At 49.2% G+C, this 22,228-nt stretch overlaps 1 protein-coding gene and 1 pseudogene across 1 annotated transcript; both read left to right on the forward strand.

The window, feature by feature from the left end:
* Positions 1–887: 887 nt before the first annotated feature.
* Positions 888–3,578, forward strand: LOC128765338 (uncharacterized; annotated as a pseudogene).
* Positions 3,579–15,812: 12,234 nt separating this feature from the next.
* LOC128765169 (uncharacterized) lies at positions 15,813–20,581 on the forward strand. The gene is made up of 4 exons (XM_053875650.1): positions 15,813–15,840; positions 18,867–18,975; positions 19,062–19,201; positions 19,473–20,581. The coding sequence occupies exons 1-4, from the start codon at positions 15,817–15,819 to the stop codon at positions 19,743–19,745; spliced, it is 546 nt and encodes a 181-aa protein (XP_053731625.1). The 5' UTR covers positions 15,813–15,816; the 3' UTR covers positions 19,746–20,581.
* Positions 20,582–22,228: the final 1,647 nt, after the last annotated feature.

Consider the following 22,228-nt stretch of genomic DNA (forward strand, 5'->3'; position numbering starts at 1 on the left):
CAGGAAGGCAAAACCCACCATGTATTACTCTCCCCTGCTCCCGCCACTCTGATCCTTTTGGAACTCAGCCTGTGACTACAACCATCGGGTTAACATGGAGCGTTCCTGTTCGTCCTGCGCTGATTCTCTCGGTGAGTCCGACAAGCATGACTCCTGCGTCGTCTGCTTGGGGCCTGAACACCTGAGACTGCTGGACTCGTGTCCCGCCTGCGTGGCTCTTCCAGGAGAGGAGCGGCACAGGCGGGCGGGTCTAGCATGCTGGAAGGGAGTCGACCAGGAGTCGGCCTCTCTTCCAGCTACTCAGCCTCCTCAGTCCGCTCCTAAACCACCTCCAGCGAAGATGGTTTGGGCGGACGTTACAGAGGAGGGTGAGTGTCCTTTTTAAGAGGAGGAGGTCCACCTCAAGATTTTGCCCAACGACGACGACGACTTGGGGGTGGTGGATGAGGGCGAGAGTACTCCAGCGGGGCCTAGCCAGAGCAGGTACCCGATGGACGAAATGCCCCAATTATTCCGTGAGGCAGCGGAGACACTAGGAGTGTCCCTCCCTGTCCAGGCGGAACCAGAAGAAGAGGACTTCTCAGTACCTTTGTACGCAAAGGTTGTGAAGAAGGCATCCAGACTCTCAGCCACGGTCCCTAAAATGACCAGGCTTTGGGCCCACTCGGCTAAACACCGCCTTGATCGTCAATGGCGCCGCCTAGGGGATATGCCGTGTATTCACTGTGGAAGGCGTCGATCCCACCAGGGGGCTGCCACCTCTGGGGGACACGCTTGGGTTTTGTCTGGCACCCAACTCTTCTCTCTGGACTGGCGGTAAGCAATGGCACCCAGAGGAGAAAGACCGTACTACCGCCACCTTCCTGGACCGAGCTTATGCATGCGGTATGCACGTTGGGACCCTGGCGAACGACATGGCCTTCGTGGCAGCTTCCATGGACAGGCTGTTGTTCAAGAAGGAATCCATTTCAGGGGACGAGCTCCGGAGGATCCAGGCCTCTACGGCGGCCTTTCAGAAGATGCCGCGTCTCGTGCAACGTCTCGGGTCTCATGGAGCTGATGGAGACGCAGAAGTCGTCGGCCAAGGTTCGTGTTCGCTAGCTAAAAAGGCTAGGCTAACACTAGCTTCCTCGGCCACCGGCCATCGTTCACCGCCCGTGTCAAGTCGGCCTGGTTCGAACTCTTCAAACGCACAGGTGAGTGCTGGCCGGCTTAAGGGACTTAGTTTCCCAGCGGCCTCTGAAGCTGTCGTCTCTGGCAGCAATGTTGCACCGCCTGCCTCTGGGAGGTTCCGTCGATGTTCTCCAAGCGCTTGGGTGAGTGTCGTCACTGGAGGCCATTTTGCTTCGTCTGAGTCAAATGAACCCAGTGCGGCTGCACCGAGCGTCACCGTGTCGAGCAGTGGACTACATCTCCCGGTTCCCATGCTGATGACGAAATTCACGACCCACGGTGTCTTCAGCGAACCCGGACGGCGGCACCCGGCCCTTTCGGAGGGTGCCCCCCGCACATACCAGATGAGGTGGGCGGGCATTTTCTGTCTCTGGCTCAACCCCTTACAGACTTTCACACTGTGTGGGTGGATTTGTGCGGCCCCCTCGCCCCTTGGTTAAACAGATCATTAAGCAGGGGCTACGCACTCCAGTTCTGTCGCCGTCCCCCCGAGTTCACGGGAGTCCGTCTCACGTCTCCTCGCTCCCCAGCAGAGCGTCTGTGTCTGGAGCAGGAGGTGGAGTCGCTCCTTCGGAAACGAGCTCTCTCTGGTGCCTCAGGAGGACCGCGAGAGAGGGTTCTACTCTGTGTACTTTCTGGTCCCCAAGAGATCGGGAGGTCTCAGACCAATTCTGCATCTGCGACGGCTGAATGCCTTCATCTCCTCGCGCTCGTTCAGGATGCCGACAATAAAGCAACTGCTCGAGTGTGTCAGGCCAGGGGACTGGATGACCTCCGTGGATCTGATGGATGCGTACTTCCACGATCCCATCCTACAGCGCCACAGGCGCTACCTGAGGTTTACAGTGGGGGACAACTGTTACCAGTTCGACCAGCTGCCCTTCGGGTACTCCACGGCTCTTCTTTGAAGGTGGTGGATGCTGCGTTGGAGCCGCTCAGATCTGTGGAAATAAGAATCCTGACATATCTGGATGACTGCCTCATTCTAGCGGCTTCGGAGAACAAAGCACGACGTCACACGGAGATGGTGCTGCGGCACATCACACGTCTGGGCTTTGCGGTCAACCTCCAGAAGAGTGTGCTGCAGCCCAGCACTTGCACTCAGTATCTGGGGTTGCTTCTCGACTCTCGGTCCATGATAGCGCGGCTGTCAGATGAGAGGTTGTCGAGACTTCTCCATGCTGTGACGGTGGCGAGAAGTGCCAGAGACTGAGAGTGAGCGAGGTGATGACCTTATTAGGTCTCATGTCGGCGGCTCACTCGGTAGTCAAACTGGGTCTTTTGCACATGAGACGCCTTCAACGTTGGTTCGCGCGTCTCAGGCTCGACCCAGTCAGGGACAGATCGAAGTTTGTGGTCCTTCCGGCCCAAGTTCATCTGGATCTGATCTTTTCGGCCTCCAGCAGTCGTCTCCACGCTGTACATAAACCTGTTGGAGTTGTTAGCGATGGAGAAAGTGCTGGAACACTTTGCGCCGCGTCTGGAAGGTCATCACGTGATGGTCAGGTCAGACAACTCCAAGGACGGTTACCTACATCAACCGCCAGGGGGGAGTGAGAGCTCCCTCTTTGCACAGAGTGGCAGCTTACATTCTTCTGTGGGCGGCCTCTCATCTTTTATCTCTGAGAGCGCGTCACGTTCCAGGTGTGCTGAACGTGGACACAGACAGAATGTCCAGAGGAGGCGTGTCAGCGGAAGAGTGGGGTCTCGCGCCACACATGACAGAGGCGGTCTGGGCTCGCTTTGCGGCTCCGGTCGCGGACTTGTTCGCATCAAGGATGAACTACAAAGGCCCTCTGTGGTTCTCCTTCAGGGCGTCGGACAACCCCACCCTGGGGGTGGATGCTCTGGCGCACGCGACGTGGCCGCAGGGACTTCTGTATGCGTTTCCTCCACTGAGACTGTTGATGCCGTGCCTTCTTCGTGTGAGGACGCAGAAGTTGACGGTGATCACGGTGGTCCCCGACAGTCCCGGCACCAGGTGGTTTCCAGACCTGGTCAGCTTGGTGGCGGGTCCACCCTGGACGATTCCAGACTCTCACGGTTTTCTGGTGCAGGATCAGGGCCGGCTTTGGTTCCGTCCTGTCCTGGGTCGACCTCTCAAGGTCTGGTTGCTGAAAGGGTGAGACTGCTGGACATTGGGCTGTCGGACGCAGTCATCCAGATGGTGCAGAGCGCCAGCGACTAACAAACTTTACACTTCCAAGTGGCGGGTGTTTGCTAGCTGGTGCGCAGCGAGACAGCTTTCGCCGTCTGCTTGCTCTGTGGCGGAGATCTTGTCCTTCATGCAGGAGCTGTTGGACAAGGGCCGGGCGGCGTCTACACTCAATGTGTTTGCGGCCGCCATTTCGGCTGGGCACCAAGGTTTTGACCGGGTCTCCGTGAGGAGTCACCCGGTCATTTAGAGATTTCTGCTTGGCGCTCGGCGCATTAGGCCTCCTGTGAGGAACCTAATTCCGCCCTGGAGTTTGCAGGTGGTTCTAGAAGGGCTCTGGAGACCTCCGTTCGAACCACTGGCTGCCGCTTCGCTGGACATTTTGTCCTTGAAGATGGCTCTTCTTCTGGCCTTAGCTTCAGCTAAGAGAGTGGGCGATCTGAAAGCCTTGTCTGTGAGCCCACGGTGTATGTCTTTTGGTGAGGGTTTGACCTCTGTGACCCTTCATCCAAACCCGGCTTTTAGACCGAAGGTCATCACGGCTTCGTATCGGTCTCAAATCATGATGTTGAGGGCCTTTTATTCCCCACCTCATCAGTCTGATCAGGAGGCTAGGATGCACCGGTTGTGCCCAGTGCGGGCCCTAGCTTGCTACGTGGACAGGACAAAGGACTTTCGTCTGACCGATAGTCTGTTTGTCTGCTATGGAGGGAACCTGGGAGGCAAAGCTGTCACATCGCAGCCCCTTGCCCACTGGGTGTGTATGGCCATGTCTGCTGCATACAAAGCTGAAGGCTCTGTGGCCCCAGAGGGCCTCAGGGCTCATTCAACTACGGCCATCTCCTCATCTGCTGCGCTTTTCGGAGGTGCTTCTATGGAAGACATCTGTCAAGCTGCTTCTTGGTCTTCTGCTTCGTCCTTTGCACAGAACAATCTGAGAGACATGACGGACACTTCAGTAGCTCACACTGTGTTGTCTGTTCAGGGATCGTCGTCCATGGCTGGACCCTCTGGTCGTTGATTTGGTTCTTTTCTCTCTGGTCTTCTGTAAGGCCATGCTGGGAGTGAACTAATCCCTACAGCCTTCACCGGGGTTTTTAACCAATAGCGAAGGCCGTTAGAGGGCGGAGCACATATGACATAGAAATGATGGTTACTCACGTAACCCAGGTTCTATCAATATGTGCGTAGCACTCTAACTGGCTGCCCAGCAGGCCTGTTTCCGCTGAGTTCCAAAGGGAGCAGAACGGCGGGCGCAGGGGAGAGTTATACATAGTGGGTGGTGCCTTCCTGGGCGGAGAGCCAATCAATCAAAGTCTCAGGCCGAGGCCAGTGCCTCGATGTGGATTAACCAATAGCGAAGGCCGTTAGAGGGCTACGCACATATTCATAGAATAGACTAACCATCATTTTCTAAGGAAGTGCACCTGTCAACAGGATGTAACTGGTGAAACAGTTGAATCTCACAGTTCTTTGTGAATGTCTTTGTGGATCTAGGGGGCAGCTCCAAGGGAAACGCAAGCTGTCTGCCGTGTAGGACCATTTTGATCTCCTGTTGGAGAATAATGTAGTTATTTCGATCTGTGTGTTTGTCTCAGGTTTCCGACTTGTCTTGTTCCATTCTAATTCAAATGATTTTACAAGGTATCATTTAATTTAGGAAATTTAAAAACGTTGGATTTTTCACATGATGGCACATTTTCACATTATTTAAAAATATGGAATAATAATGAATGCAAAGAATTATTTGATATTAATATATATAGTAGGTCATCAAATCAGTGTAAATGTAGAACTCGGTTGCCTGCAGGGATTCTTAATGTCCAGCAGATGTCACTATTCAGTGACACAGTATCAACACAGTATCAGCACAGTGTGTCACTGTGTCGAAACGCTTTTTCAGGAACAGCCAGGCAGCAGCAGCACCAATGGGCTTGTGAGACCAGGCGGCGGCTGCGCGGGGTGCTTCCCAGATGATGACGAAGGGGGCGGATACATCGGGAAATCTCGGATTGTTGTAGTCGGATTGTACTTGGTACGAAGAACGTGATGGAGAGAATCACTTTTTTTCGATTTATTGGCTGATGAATTGGAGGCGGGGGAACACTTCTTTATCAGAATGCGCTCAGAGAAGGTAAGTAGTTTTGTCGAATCAAGAAAAGGCAAGAAACTGCCAGCATCAAGTCAAATTACCATAACATTTTGAATGTGATGACATTTCCTTCATTCTAAAAATAACACTGTTTATATATATATATTTGTCGCCATGAAACAATCCGTAGGTTGTAACGGACTCTCCATAATTTTCCCAGGTCAGTTGATAAAGTAATTTCTTTTGAGGAGGATGTAGTCTCCTTATTCAGTCCGTCAGACTTCAAGAGCCATTTCAGACTAAGAAGAGAACAAGTGGAGGTCGGTGACAGAAGTTTTCTGTTTGACTTTATTGCCTGTCATTTCCTCTTTCCCCTCGTTTCGACCTGTCCTTTGCCCGTTTGTAGGTGGTCATCAGGTTTCCTAGCTTTTTTGGACCTTGCATTTCTTTATATAAAGCCAACTTGTTTTTGTGGTGGAGACCAAGGAGACTGCGTGTGAAGTCCCGCAGCAGAAAGGTGGCATCATGTGTGGACTCTGTAACATGAATGTTGTTCAGAATTACAGTGTGTCATCCCCTATAACTCTGATTCAAACAGTAACTCTACGTTTCTATTTTGATGAGGTGGAAGTGGAGGGGACCTGAGTGAGGTCAAGAGGACCTTCATGAGCTGAGGTCTCTTCAGGTGACTGAGGAGTCAGCTCCATGACACTGGGACCTGGGGGCACTATGGAGAACGTGTCATCCAAAGCACACTATACACTGATATTGTCCGCTATTGAATGTACTTCACCTAAATGACGACGTGCATCTCTGATATGTGCCAAAACCCCAGAGGCCAAATTATTGTCAGTGCAGAAACACATGAAGATGAACATGTGTCCAGCTCTAAGGCTGTTCTTCATCTTTACTTCGTGAAAGAGTCTAAATTATTGTAACAGCTGTATTCCATTCTCTTTCATGCATGTCGACTACTTTATGACCAAACATGATTCACAACTTCTTGTACATGTCTAGAATTATCTGTTGCACATTTATGCACTTCTACTCAGTAAATGTGCAACATGGTATTCCATAGTCCATGTTTTACCTTGCCATCTTCAGTCTTTCAGCAGTCTCCTGTGTCCAGACCTGCATCTGGACACAGCATCACCAATAGTGACCTTCTCCATCACGTGTAATCAAAATAACCCAGGTTTGGTCAGTTCCTTATATAGCTAGTCAATACGCACACGCTGCACACCTGCCTGGTGTAAAACCAACATGCTATGGAAAACCTCAAGCAAATGAAGTTCATTATTGTAGTTTCTTTTTCTAACAAATGGTTTTAATTGCTGATTAATACTCTGCAATGATCCAATGAAACAGCAGCTTCAGGCAGCAGCGCAACTTGAAATGTCTCACCTTTTTAATGTGTTTCTAAGCAAATGGCAGAGGTCAAATTGTATTTCAAACTTCAAACTGTCATTTAAACTAGAACTCAAGCTGACATTCCATGGGAATTTTGCAATTGCTTTCCAATGCACTTCCAGGCGGAAGTCACACTGGCGCAGTGGTTCAGAAGCAACTGCGGGGTGCCTGGATCCCACCCCTGTTCTCGGGGCTCTCTCTCGAGATTTGGTGGTGATGACGTCGGAGCCCAACAGAGCGATTCTGGACACCCCAACTTCCCACAATGTGTGCATGTGGCATACCATGGACCAAACCCCTCCGAACACATACTATCTATAAACCATATAAACCATAAACCATATAACCAGCATAGCTCACCGGAGGAGTGGGGTCACTCAGTGGTGCTGCATGGTGTCGAGACCTAGCTAGATTAACAACAAAGAGATAAATTGGGGTACTGTGTGAGCCAATGTAAAAACGACATCTAACAATCCAAACCACCAATTACACTATAACTTTATTCAAAAAAATGCAGCTCACACCCACAAAGCGCTTCACCAATAAATTAGCTAAGTCACCACGTGTGACCATTATTCATTAAATACAGCGTGTCTACATCCTGGGAACTAGTTGCTGCCTCCATAAGTGATTTTATTGTTAATGTTCAAATCCCACATTCAGCAAAAATTCTGTTTTTAATTAACGACTGCATGTTTTGCTTGACAAATCTTTCAGTAAATCATTTAATATAAAAAATAGGTGGCCGACCATACGCTTAGTATTCAAGATGTTAACACAAGCAACAACCGAGGACACAGAAAGAGAAAAACAAGATATTTTCTATATATCTTATGAACCACAAGTTGAAGGAGGGAGCGGCGAGAGAGGGAGCCGGGCAACTGCAGTAACTACCCCTGGCTCACCGGTCTGTGCTGGTCAATGGTCCGGGCTTCCATATCTCCCAGCTGGACCTTGAATCAGGTGTTGTTTTTCATGTGCACATGGGAGACCCAAAGAAACACTCGCCGGAGATCTGGAGTTCCAAGAGCCTCGGCGACTCTCTCCCGTGCATCAGCTCAAACGTCCAAACATCCACCCAAGACAGTCTTGGCAAGGAAGATGATGGTCCAGGTCTTGGACACCACACCCCTTAACTTTATGAACCCTATGAAGGAGTTGATCGTCAGTGTTCATCCTGCCATCTCTCTGTCCACCAGCACTTATTAAGTGCTATTTTGGGTTTAAGTCCTGGGACCCCTTTCAGTCATTGCAACACCTTGAGACAGTGTCCTTGAGACCCCAAGTATGTTTACCTGTCATGATAAGCGAGAAGCTGCTATTTAAAGCAGCAAGTTCACGTCCCCCTTGACATCCAGTGTTAAAATCAGTTAAACACTGATTGAATTTGTATGACAGTATCTATAATACACTTATTTAGCACATAATGCTGACACGTGAATAATGCATCCTCTGAGACAAAGAAAACAATGCTTTTCCATGTTTTTAATCTCTGTGCTAAAGTAACAAAAATGTCAGGTTTCGTGTTCGTTTGTGCTTTTACTGTTGTACTTCCTGTCTCCCCGCTTCCGTGTCTTCGTCTGTCCTGCTCCAGCTTAATGGTGACAAACAGCTGGGACCCATTCCGCCGATGATATCTACCCTTCTGCCCACTGTGTTGTCGCTAGATGGTCTGCTGCTGATACGTGGTATGATCTCTTGTTGCTACTCTGATTCTCTTGTCCCTGGTTTGTCTTTCCTTGTTCTTGCTCCGCGTCTCTCTTGTTTCTCTTCATCTATACCACTGTCTGTTTGCTCTTTCCTCAGCTCCGCATTTGCTTCTTTGAGTGTTTGTTTACTCTTTCTGTGAGCTTTTCTGCTAGTTTTTCCTTGCCTAGAGTGTTTGTTTTTCGCTTCTGCCAAGCGTCCTTTGTTATATTCAGCCTCGTGAGTGTATTTACCGAGCGCATAGTTTTCTGCTGTCCCCGTTTTACAGTGCAGTGTAACTCACGCCTGTTTTCTGTTGTAGGTTATTCCCCCACCGTTGGTGTTGTGTCCACCGCGCTCCACTTTGGTGTCGCCGCCCTCAGTTCATTTTTTTTGTTCGTGTATTATTTTTGTATTAAACTTCTTGATTAACAGAAACCTTGCTTGTCTCAAGTCATCTGCGAATTTAAAACCATATGAATTGAGTCACCTTACAACTACACTATGACAGAACCGTCTAGCCACTGAACTGACTCAGCAATGGTTTTGAATTTGCAGAAGGCTGTAGGCTCCCAGGGCACTAGAATCTCTAATTTAGAGAGAGTGACTCAGGGTTTCCTGGAGCAGCTGCAGAATATTTCAGCCCATTGTGAGCGATCTTCGCCTCCTCCTACTGGAGCAGACTCAACCTTACCTGCTCCAGTCGCTGCTTCTGCTCCTGCCCCAGTACAACAACTATTCAATGTTCGAGAGCTGACCATTCCTACGCCAGAGGTTTATGCAGGTAAACCAGGCTTCTGTAAGAACTTCTTTTTTCAATATTCGCCTGTCTTTGACTCTCAACCCTCACTTTTCCAGACAGACAGAGCCCGGATTGTATACTGTATAAACCTTCTCCGCGACAAGGCCAGCCAGTGGGCAGCTTCTCTTTGCGAGTCAAGACTCTCCCATTCTGAATGATTTCCACACATTCTCCTCAGAGAGGCGTCGAGTTTTTGATGCTCCCTTCAAAAGTGGCTCTTGCGCTTCCAAGCACTTAGTATCTGTCACTCAAGACATCCCTAAGGAATCGGTATCCGAATATTCGATCCGCTTCAGGATCCTAGCAGCCCAGACTGGATGGAATGAACCAGCACTCATGTCCATATTTATTAATGGGCTAGCCTCCAACATACAGGACCAACTCTCTCTCTGCGACGAACCCAACTCTCTGGAGGAGCTCATCCTCCTAGCTATTGGAATAGATAACAGGATCAGAGAGCATTCCAGAGAGAAACGTCCCACTCACCACATGGTGTTGCCGGTTCCGTTTTCTCCACCTACAACTAACCCTCAGCCCGAAGTCTCCTCCTGACTTGAAGACTCTGAGCCCATGCAGGTGGGGAGAATGAGACTGACACTGGAAGAACGCCAACTCCGGATCTCTCGGGGCCTTTGTTTATATTGTGGTCAACCGGGTCACATCATCCGTGTTTGTCCGGTCCGTCCTAGAGGCTGCCGTCTTCCACTCGTCTCCCAAAATAAGGTCAGTAAAACACCTATTAGAGTGGGAAGAATAATTTTTTCTGCCTCCCTGCGCAAGGGAGAGACGAACTCTCCGGTCGAGGTGTTCATAGATTCAGGTGCTCATGATAACTTTATCGACGCCTCTTTTGCTGACTCATTATCCGTTCCTCTTGTCAGGTTGGACTCCCCTCGCTCTCTTTCGGCAATTGACGGCAGTCTGCTCCCACAAGTCACCCACCGCACCTCCCTCCTGACCCTCACACTGTCTGGAAACCACTCTGAGGTGATCTCGTTTCTGGTTCTCCCTGCTTCTTCTTCTCCACTCGTTCTCGGTTTTCCCTGGCTCTCCACACACAATCTGCAGATAGACTGGAGACGGTCCAAGATTGCTGGCTGGAGCACCCACTGTCATGCTCATTGCCTTAGGTCTGCTCCTGGTTCCCTTCAGACCACCCCTTCCTCCCCACCCTCACCTCCGGATCTCTCAAAGGTTCCTACCTGTTACCACGATCTTGGGGAGGTATTTAATAAGGACCAAGCTCTCTCTTTTCCCCCTCACCGCCCTTATGATTGCGCCATCGATCTAATTCCTGTGGCTCCTTTCCCCTCGAGTAGACTATATAATGTCTGCCCAGAGAGAGAGTCAATGGAAAGATATATAAATGAGTCCCTAGCAGCTGGTTTGATTCGCCCTTCCTCCTCCCCTCTGGGTGCGGGGTTTTTCTTTGTCAGCAAAAAGGACAACTCTCTTCGTCCATGCATTGACTATCGCGGCTTGAACCAGATCCATGTTAAAAATAAATACCCACTTCTGCTCATCGACCCTGCTTTAGAGCCCCTAAACCAGGCAACTATTTTTTCGAAACTTGACTTACACAATGCTTTTCATCTAGTTCGCATCAGAGAGGGAGACGAGTGGAAGACCGCTTTTAAGATGCCTCTGGGTCATTTCGAATATTGTGTCATGCCATTCGGGTTAACTAACGCTCCTGCCGTATTCCAAGCACTTGTAAATGACATCCTCAGAGATATGATTAATCATTTTCTATACGTCTACTTGGACGACATACTGATCTTCTCAAGGGTGGAGGAGGAACACAAGGAGCATGTGCGGCTGGTCCTACAAAGACTTCTGGAAAATAGACTCTATTGCAAAGCCGAGAAGTCTGAGTTTCACATGAAACAGGTCAGCTTCCGGGGATTCATATTGGGAGAGGGACGCCTTCTTCCTGATCCTGCAAAAATCGAAGCTGTGGTAATCTGGAAGACACCGAACAACCGTAAGCAACTCCAACAGTTCTTGGGCTTCGCTAACTTTTACAGACGCATCATCCGAGATTACAGCAAGGTTGCTGCTCTACTGACGGCGCTCACCTCCAGTGAGATGATTTTCGTCTGGACTCCTGAGGCTGAGGAGTCTTTCAACAAGCTCCGGACTCTGTTTTCCTCTGCTCCGATCCTGCGTCATTCTTACCCTTCCCGGCAGTTTATCCTGGAGGTAGACGCTTCAGATTCAGGAATCGGCGCTATCCTGTCACAAAGGGATCCGTCTGACCAAAAGGTACACCCATGTGCTTTCTTTTCCCGAGGATTGTCAAGTGCGGAAAGAAATTATGATATTGGCAACCCTGAGCTCTTGGCCGTTGTGGCTGCACTACAGGAGTGGAGGCACTGGTTAGAGGGGGCTCAAACCCCTTTTTTGGTATTCACAGACCATAAAAACCTTCTGTACCTCCAGTCCGCCAGACGGCTCAACTCTCGTCAGGCTCGTTGGGCTCTTTTTCTGGGAAGATTTAGGTTTTCCATAACCTACCGCCCAGGCAGCCAGAATGCTAAACCCGATGCTCTGTCCAGACTCCATGAGAATCCTCTCTCCCAAGAGAAAATGGAGACCATTGTTCCTGAGACCTGTATCGTTGGATCGTTCCAAATCCTCACATCGTCCTCCAGCTGGTCTCTTACAACCTCTGCCTCTGCCTCTTCCTGGCCGACCTTGGTCACACATTGCCGTCGATTTTGTCAAGCGCTTGCCCCCGTCTGCAGGTATGACAACGGTTATGACCATTGTGGATAGATTTTCTAAGATGGCACACTTTGTTTCCCTTGTTCCTGAATCTGGTGGTTCTGCATCGGATGCTGCGGAACCGTCTGCCAGATGGCAGGAGGGAGAACAGTGCATAGTTTGCATGAGGGCCAGATTGTTCGTCTCACACCAGTCCACCAGATGTTGCACCTCCTCCCTGTAGGCCAGTTCATCATTGTCCTGGATGAGACCCACAACCATTGTGTCGTCCGCGTACTTCAGGATGTGGTTGCTGCTATACTTGGGGCGACAGTCGTGGGTCAGCAGAGTGAACAGCAGTGGGCTGAGGACACATCCCTGAGGGGAGCCGATGTTCTGGGAGATAACACTTGACGTGTTACCTCCTACTCGGACAGACTGGGTTCTGTTGGTGAGAAAGTCCAGCAGCCAGTTGCACATGGAGGTCTCCACTCCTAGTTGCTCCAATTTATGTACCAGGTCCTGTGGGATGATTGTATTAAAAGCTGAGCTGAAGTCCAGGAACAGCATCCGAACCAGAGTGTTCTTCTTCTCTAGGTGCTCCAGGCTCAGGTGGAGAGCAGTGGAGATGGCGTCCTCCGTGGAGCGGTTCGGCTGGTACGCAAACTGGAACGGGTCGAATGATGCGGGGAGTATGGAGACGATGTGGTCCTCAACCACCCTCTTGAAGCACTTCATGATGGTGGATGTTAGTGCAACGGGGCGAAAGTCGTTCAGACACGTGGTGGTCGGTTTCTTGGGCACAGGAATAATTATGGCCGACTTGAAACATGGAGGGACGACCGCCTGGGTCAGAGAGGTGTTGAAGATGTCCGTGAGCACTTGGGACAGCTGGTCAGCACATTCCTTAATCAGTCGTCCAGGAATGTTGTCAGGGCCTGCAGCTTTACTTGCGTTCACCTTCCTCAGAGTTCTCTGCACCGTAGCGGTGTCCAGTCTGAGCGTCTGTTCGTCAGAGTGGGGGGCAGCTTTCCTCGCAGGGTTGGTATTGAGAGCTTCAAACCTTCCAAAGAAGTTATTCAGCTCATTGAGGAAGCTGATGTCGTCACGGCAAGGAGGGGGAGAGGCTTTATAGCCTGTGACCGTCTGGATGCCCTGCCACAGTTGTCTGGTGTTGCTGGCATTCTGAAAGAAGCCTTGGACCTTCCGACTGTGGGTGCGCTTCGCTGCCCGGATTTCACGGTTCAGATTCGCCCTGGCTGATCTGAGTGCCGTTCCATCTCCAGATTTGAACGCAGCATTTCGCTCCCTCAGTCTATCACGCACCTCTTTCGTCATCCAAGGCTTCTGATTGGCCCGAGTGACGATGGTCGCATACTCCCCCACGTCTGTTTGCTGATTGCAGTCCGTAGCAGCATCCTTGAACATGCTCCAGTCAGTACGCTCGAAACAGTCCTGAAGGGCTGATATGGCTCCCTCTGGCCACACTCTCACTGTCCTCACTGCTGGTTTCTCTCTCATGAGCAGGGGCTGGTATGCAGGGACCAGCAACACAGAGAGATGATCTGAGGAGCCGAGGTGAGGACGAGGGACAGCTCTGTACGCCTTCTTGATGTTGGTGTAGACCAGGTCCAGGGTGTTCTCCCCACGAGTAGCGAAGTCCACATGCTGGTGAAAGGCTGGAAGCACAGTCTTCATATTGGCCTGGTTAAAGTCCCCTGCCACAATGAAGACACTCTCTGGGTGTGTGGACTGCACGTCGCTGATGGCTTGATGGAGGACACTCAGGGCCTGTTTGCAGTCAGCGCTTGGAGGGATGTACAGGGCCACCACTGTGACGCTGGTGAACTCACGTGGCAAGTAGAAGGGTCTACATTTCACAATCAGAAACTCTATGTCCACACAGCAGTGACTGGAGACCGGAGTTGTGTTGATACACCAGTTGTTGTTGATGTAGATGCAGACACCCCCTCCCCGGGTTTTACCTGTGAGCACGTTGTTCCTGTCCGCCCTGAACGCTGTTAGCCCTTCCAGGCTAATGGCGGTGTCCGGGACAGAAGAGTTGAGCCACGTCTCCGTGAGGATCAGCACGCAACAGTTCCGTGTCTCCCTTCGGGTGTTCAAGTCCAGTTTCAAATAGTCCAGTTTGTTTTCTCGCGAGCGCACATTAGAGAGCAGGACCGACGGGAGCGGCGAGCGGAACGGGTTAGCATTTATCTTAGCCTTAATTCCGCCGCGGCAACCGCGCTTCTGCTTCCTCTCGCACCGCCTCCGATGTCCCCCGTGATGATGATCCCTGCTGCTGGGGAGGGGCTTCGCTGTGCTGTAGGACTCTGAATCTCACTGGCGGGGCTTCGCTATGCTGTAGATCCTTGGATCCGACCGGTGGAACAGACCGAGGTCGTGTAGGGTCGTCCGTGTCTCCGCCCTAACGGGATAAAAGCCGTTGAAATCCCTCAGATTAATGATCGTTTGCCGGTCATATCCTAATAAACGCATTGCGCCGTTTCCACTGTTTGTTCGTTCGTTCGTTGATTGTTTCATTTTCATTGTATTATACATACATTTGGCTTTGTTACCGGGAGCCTCAGTAGCCGCTGCCTGACAAGGCGCCGCCATCAAAGCGATACGCGATTGACTGGCCCTGAGGAGCAATACTGGATCTCCCGCTCCCTCATCCTCGACCAAGACTTAATCTCAAGTTTCACGGCACCCACCCAGACAAGGCTGGAAAAGTGCCTAGAGGCCCTCCTCGAAGGGGGTGTACTGTTAGGTTTCGTGTTCGTTTGTGCTTTTATTGTTTTACTTCCTGTCTCCCCGCTTCCGCGTCTTCATCTGTCCTTCTTCAGCTTAATGGCGACACACAGCTGGGACCCATTCCGCTGATGATTAAATGGAGCCCGTATCGAGGCCCGTCTCGTTTTTTCCTCATATCACAAGACCGAAGGCAAATGAGGCCCCATTTTCAGCGATCACGTAACTGGCTCGCGTCATGATTCGCGCTCCTTAAATAGGCACAGAAAAACCAGGAAGAGTCTTTGATCATTGCTGTGCTACTTCGACTGACAGAGAGTGACGATGGAGCCACCCAAGAAGCGAAGAACATATCTCCCACAAAGGTATAACAGACAGGTATAATGAAGCACAGGTCTCTATGTGGTGAGGAGGAAGGAAGATTATGATGCTGGTTCGGATAACTGATAAAGAATCCACGATGGTTGGCCGGTCAGAGCACAGGAGTTCAAGAGATGTGTAAACTGTGTGGTTTATTTGTCCAAGTTCTTGATATATAGCTCATTCTTCAGGACACTGGCTAGTTGAGCCGCTACAAGTGCTGCACAAAGCTCCAAGCGCGGGATGGACTGAAGGCGCTTTGGGGCCACGCGTGAGCAGGCTAGGATGAAGGACAGGTGCCGTTGGCCTTGGCTATCCTCAGTTCTCAAATACGCCACAGCGCCATAGGCTCGATCAGAAGCGTCAGCGAATATATGGACTTCATATGTCACACCCTTGTGACTGACATCCTTCGGAAGGTATGGCCTAGGAAAGGTGATGTGGCACAGTAGGTCCAGTTCCGCTTCCCAGCTACACCACTCTTGTAGGAGTTCTGCAGGAAGTTCAAAGGAGGAGTTCAAAGCCCCCAGAAGAAAGGAGTTCACTCTGTTGTCTGTTGTTGAGCAAGCGCACTTGGTGGAACATCCCTTTCTTGTCCCCGCTGATGGCCACAGGGTGCTCTCGGAACCTCAGTGAAACCCCAAGGAGCGAAGCACCAAGGGTTGGACCAGACAGCAGATGTTGGTTCAGCGTCTGTCCGAGGTAGGAATGGGAGCAGTTGAAGACCAAACGATTGTTCCCATTATGGTGCACAAGGTGGTGGGGAATGTACCAGCACTCCTCTGGCGGTTTCGCTTCTTTCACTTCTTGCACGGCGCCAGACGTGATGAGCTTCTGCATTTCTGCACAGTAATCTTTGGCTTTCTGAGGTTCTCTGAGGAGCCGACGTTCCGTACTGCGCAACAATGGCATGACGGACTCCTTTGGGGCATGTAGCAGTGGCATTTTCTCATGACGCAGTAATGGAGTTGCATATCTGAAAATACCATCCACCTCTACCCTGGCAGTTCTGGACTTAAGCAGTGCAACAGTATGATTATCAAGCTTGGAGCGAGTCACTTCTCTCTCAGGGTGTTGGGGTACGACATCCAGTTTCCAGAGTCTCTCAACATGCTGGAAAATCTCATCCAGGTGTGGTGGGGAGGTGGTCAAGAGGCACTGCGTACTGTGAGATAGCCCCCCCGTATCTCGAACGGGACCTTCAAGAGTCCAGCCCAGCCTTGTATGTACAGCAGCTGGCCCCCCGGGGGGGCCCAGCCTGACTGGCTCAACCGGTGTTATAAGGTGAGGTTGATCAGAACCAATCAGCAGGAAGGGGGTAGCATTCTTAAAGGCCGGGATCGGAAGACCATGCATGTGCTTAAACTTCCGTTGGAGACGTTCCATTGGATAGGTGTATGGGGCAAGGCTGAGGTTGTTAGCTGTATGGATGGACGATCCACTGAGGAAACTTGGAATGACACAGTTTGTCCATGCAATACCTGGACATCGTGGCGAACTGTTCGGAGAGGGAGGTTTTCTGGACTGCCGTTCATGTTCAGACATTTTGCTGCTTCTGCGAGCAGCATTGTCCTTTCATTGTCCTTTTCGTGTAAAACAGTTACTGTCTGCCTTCCTGCACGACCCTCCCCTTTGGTGGTGAACCTCTCCTTACCACTACGCACAGCGACATGACTATCATATCCCTGACACCAGGATTCATACCGAAGCCACTCAGCTAAGTCAGTCAAGGTGTGACTAGTTATGGAATTGTAATGGTGGCGGCGAAAGTCTGCCCGCAGTTCTGGGGGAAGCTTACTCAACAGCCTAGCAACGTGAGAACCACACTTGAGTTCAACTTCCCCTTCTGAACCTAGTGTCTGTAGAAGACCCACCAAGGACTGAATCTGGAGGGAAAACTTCTGAAAGGCTGTGCTATCTCCACACCTGACTTCTGGAGCTTCAAGAACTGTGGCTATTGTCCGAAGTGCCAGCTGGTGAGGTTGTCCAAACTTGTCATGGAGAGCTGCCATGATCTCAGTGTAGGGGTTTGGGGAATTCAAGTAGGCGTCCGCAATCAGCTTGGCTTCTTCCAGCTTCAGATGGTCGAGCAGAACTTGATAGTTGAAGAGCTCAGAGGCTGTTGGAGGAAGTAGGTTCTCCAGAGCAATATGTAGTCGAGAGAACTCACTGGGGTCTGGTTGGATGAATTTTGGAATTGTTGGGGGGGGGGTCCTCTGTAGACCTGATCTACTGGAGGAGGAGGGGCAAAACTGTGGACGGGCTGCTGAGACTGGTGTTGAACATAGGTGCTGGATGCACAGTCATTTGCGGGTGGAGCTGGGAGGGGCCGAATCTGATGTGCATCAATATTCAGGTTTTGCATGCTGTGACGAAGGTCTACAGTTGGTTTCAGGCCAGGGTGGAGGTTCAGGCCAGTCTCCTTCATCCTCCTCTACTGATAGTTCAAAGCTGTTACTCTTCCCTGCATGCTTTCCAGGTTGACCCATAACGGCATGCAAGGAACGGGTTACATCCAGTAGTTCTTTCATCTCCTTTTGTGTCTCATGTAGCTCCTTCAGACCTGATTCGAAGGCTCTTTGGGTATGATATAGTCGGGAGCTCTCGTCATAGCTACTTCTTCCTTCGTAATGTGGGTCCCAGTCTGGAGGTCCTGGAGAAGCTGACAAATCGCTGTAAAGCTCACTGTCCTGGAAGCGAACTGAAGCAAGCGGAGGCATCTCATAATGAGCCGCATCCTCATGGTAGCGTCCGTAGTAAGGCGGTGATACTTGTCTCCTCTGGGTTGGGGTCTCCCATGATTGAGGTGTAGGCTTGCCTGGTGGAGGACGGTCTTCTTGCCGACTGCCAATGTAGTCCACTTGGAAGTCCTGGAATCTCGCTGGACGTTGTGGTCTTCGCTTTGGCCGCACGTCCGGGTACATCTCTCTAGGGTCCATCGTAGATTCTTTATCCGGCTCGAAGGACCACTTAATGTTGAGGAGGAAGGACGATGATGATGCTGGTTCGGATAACTGATAAAGAATCCACGATGGTTGGCCGGTCAGAGCACAGGAGTTCAAGAGATGTGTAAACTGTGTGGTTTATTTGTCCAAGTTCTTGATATATATATATATATATATGTATATATATATATAGTTTCTGTGAAATAACACACAGAAGACAATTATACAAAATTATACAAATTACAATACAATGGTCACACCTTAATGGACAAAACATGTCAAAGAAACCGATTCTCATTCCGTGGGAACGGGCACCATCGTGTGGTGGACAAACGCCACTACCCGCACACGGTCCATTGGATCACGTGACCACTTAACACGCCGCAAAGGGCGGTGGCTAATTGCTGGAGCGTCCTTCGTCGACGACGGACTACTACTACTATATCAAATGCACACAAGGCAACGCACACAACTACGGACTAACCAAACACTGAAAGGCAACTATGGTGAAAACAAACACTTACTTTGGTCATGTACTTGGAACTTAAGACAAAAAACCCAGGAGGACGAGCGGCAGCCAACTACTCTCAGAGCGAACTTCAACCACTACTGCGCATGTCAAAACTGCCACGCAACGTGTGACGTCATCTTAAAGGGAGCCTTCTGTACACTATGTTTGTGACACATGATATAATAATAATAATACATTATAACATATATGTAGATAGAAATTTTAACCCCCACATCCCAACACTCATTCTTCAAACAATCTTTTGGTTTCAGGTGAAGTGCTTGCTCTTCTCGAAGGAGCTGAGTTACACAAACAACACCACATGCATGTTGAGGCAGTACCGAGCCTTGAATGAAAATGAACGTGCACAACCCGCGCCAAGTAATAACCCACAATCATTTAAAATGCCATGTCCCTCACTGTGGCCGAAACATAACAACATGATCGAATGTAATGTGTCTGTGTAGGTACCAGGAAACATGCTGTGGATCAGGCTTCGGTTGCCATGGTTGTGAAGGATTCCCAGCCTTTCACACTGGTGGAAGATCAGGGATTTAGGAGCCTCCTGGATCTCCTCGAGCCTACCTATATTATTCCAACTAGACAGGTGAGTATTGTATATCCATAATTTATGCTGTTTGTTGTATGGTAAATGACAGGTGCCATAGTAGTGGGCAGCAGTAGATCAGGTGGTTGAGCAGGTTGTCCAATGACTGCAGGGTTGGCGGTTCAAATCCCGCTCCCACCAAGTTGCTTTCATAGTGTCATTGGGTTAGACCTAATCTCCCTCGCCTCGTGTGAATGAACTCTGAGGTGCTTTGAGTGTCATGAAAAGCGCTATATAAATCTGAGGCATTATTGTTTATTTTATTTTCCAGGCTCTAAAGGCAATGGTCGAGGAGAGATTCCATGCCGAAATGCAGAAGGCAAAAGAAGAGGTCCAGAAAGCTAAAGCTTGCAGTCTGACTGCAGACATGTGGACCTCTATGGACATGGAGGCCTATCTTGGTGTGACGTGTCACTTTATTACTGAGGAGGACACTCTGAACACCATCCTGCTGGGAGTGGAACACTTTCCACAGAGCCACACAGCAGAGAACTTAGCCCAGGCAAAGACAAAAATTATGGCAGAATGGGGAATAAAAGATTAGGTCAAATGCCTGGTCACAGATGCGGCATCCAATATGATAGCCTGTGCACACACTCTTGGTGTAAGGCAAAGCATATGTGTTGCACATTCCCTTAATTTGATTGTGCGAAAGTCATTTGACCAGGTCCCCATATTGTCTGAAATAAGAGCAAAAACCAGAAAAATTGTGGCCTACTTCCGGACCTCCACAACTGCTAAAGAACGCCTTGGCCACATGCAAGAGTCCATGGGAAGACCAAAACATAAGTTGCTAATGGAGGTAGAAACACGCTGGAACAGCACACTGCTTATGCTCCAGCGTGTCTTTGAGCAGCGGGAAGCCATGGGGGCTGCCCTTGCTTTACTGTCACAACTCACATCCAGTGACTTCAAAACAATTGAAGAAATCATTAAAGTGCTTGGCCCATTCCACCAGGCCACTGTTAAGCTGTTAGAGGAGAAACGGGTGTCGGGTCTAAAGTGATACCACAGATGAAAATGCTTCTGCATGCAGTGAACTGCGAAGCTTCTAATGTGACCACAGAAACACCAAAAATGTTGACAGACATTTTAAAAGTAAGGCTGAGGGATCATCTGGCCAAACTAGAGACTGCCAGTGTAATGACACTGGCAACACTGCTGGATCCACGGTTGAAAGTACTTGGATTCCACAGTGAGTTGAGAGCAAATGAGGCCGTAGAAAGACTGAAAACGGAGTGCGCCAACATAATCTCTCTGCCATCAATTCCTCCACAAAGGCCTCAAGTGAAGGATGAAAATGCGGCAGCACAATCAACATTTTATATCTGTTTTCATGTTTACTATAATACTATCATGAAGTGCTGTCTTTTTTTTAGGTGGTGGGAACCTGTGGAGTCTATTTGACACGTCGGTAAATGAGAGTCGGGGCGTGTCCAATGCTGAAGCTGAGGCTATTGTGGAAGTGCAACGGTACCTCATCCAAAAATACATTTCAAGAAATGAGGACCCACTGTTGTTTTGGAAGGACCACAAAACCACATATCCACACCTTTACCAGTTGGCAATTTGGTTCCTTTGCACGCCTGCTTCTCTCCCTGCGAGAAGATTTTCTCAAAGGCATGGGAAATCATATCCGAAAAAAGGAATCGACTGAGCCCCAACACAGTGAAAATGATTGAATATGTCCAAGTTACACAAGCACATCAAGTAACTGAACATACAACTGACAAATCAACGGACAGTTAACCACATAACATCTGGGTTACATCCAATGACCAGCAGATGTCAGCAATGAGCTATTAAATGAGGCCTCGACTGATCAACTGACACAAGCCAAATCTATCAATCACATAGGAAAGCAATGGCACAAGAGGAAGATCATTACCTGTGGATGTGAAGTGACCTTCTGCCAACACAGTCTGGAGCCAAGGTGTTGAAATCAGCGAGGTTTGATTGCAAAATTGGTCCCAGCTGTGTAGCTGTGAAGCTGCAGGAAAGCAGGAGAGGAAACAGAAAAACACACAACTGGGGAACAACAAAATAAAAGTGCTGAACATGGACATGACAAAAAGCTCAAGTAAAGTCAGGTCTGTGTTCCAAAGTTGATAGCAGAAGCAGGAGTTCAGGAACAGTGTCCTGGTTAAAGGTAGAGGGAGGTTGGTGTTTGGCAAACTGAAACAAATGGAAGAAGTGAAAATCGGAAAATACTGTATCACAGATGCCAGTGTCTGTGATGTGGATATTATAAAATAATTTTGGGTGGGATTCGATTTAAAAAAGAATCTTATTATTTGGATAATTTCTGATTAATTAGTCCCAATTAATCGCAGTTTAATCATACAAGAATATTTGCCACAAGAAGCCACATCCTTCAATTGGACCCATATGGACCGATACATACATTTAAACAACAAAATATTGTTTATTTTACATCAGTTTGACAATAGCACAATAAATCACGATGGTGGCGACATTCAAGTTTTTATACCACCTTATTTAAACTAAAGCTCTTTTAATGTCATGAAAATATTTGTATAAAAATTTCAATTTTATAAGAATTTCAAGTACATCCAGAGTAGTGGAAACCCTGGCCATTGTTAGAGAAAAACATTCCTCAACAAAAGCAATCAGATGCTTTTGTTTGCTTTTGGTTCCCTGTTGTCTGGAGAGCAAACTGTTCAATTCAATTCAATTTAATTATGTTTTTGTTGTAATTAGTTAATCATAATAATAAGTTGTAATTAATTAATTGTAATTAACTCGTTAAAGTCCCACGCCTAATTAAAATAGATTCTGTATAAAATTATGGCATGCTGCTGATGTTTAGTGCATTTTTAAACAATGCCTACTGTCTCATGGAATATTGAATAGTTACTTTTTCTTGTCATGTGTCATTGTAGGCCATCAAAACAAGGTTTGCACGTGTCCTCGGAAGTGAGGATTCTGTCCTGGTGCTGTGACGCTACCAAAATTCAAGCTTCGTTGGCTGCATGATCCGAAGCGGAGGGATCTGGTGAAGGCAAG

The sequence above is a fragment of the Synchiropus splendidus genome, chromosome 9, assembly GCF_027744825.2.
Source record: "Synchiropus splendidus isolate RoL2022-P1 chromosome 9, RoL_Sspl_1.0, whole genome shotgun sequence".
Taxonomy (NCBI): Eukaryota; Metazoa; Chordata; class Actinopteri; order Syngnathiformes; family Callionymidae; genus Synchiropus; species Synchiropus splendidus.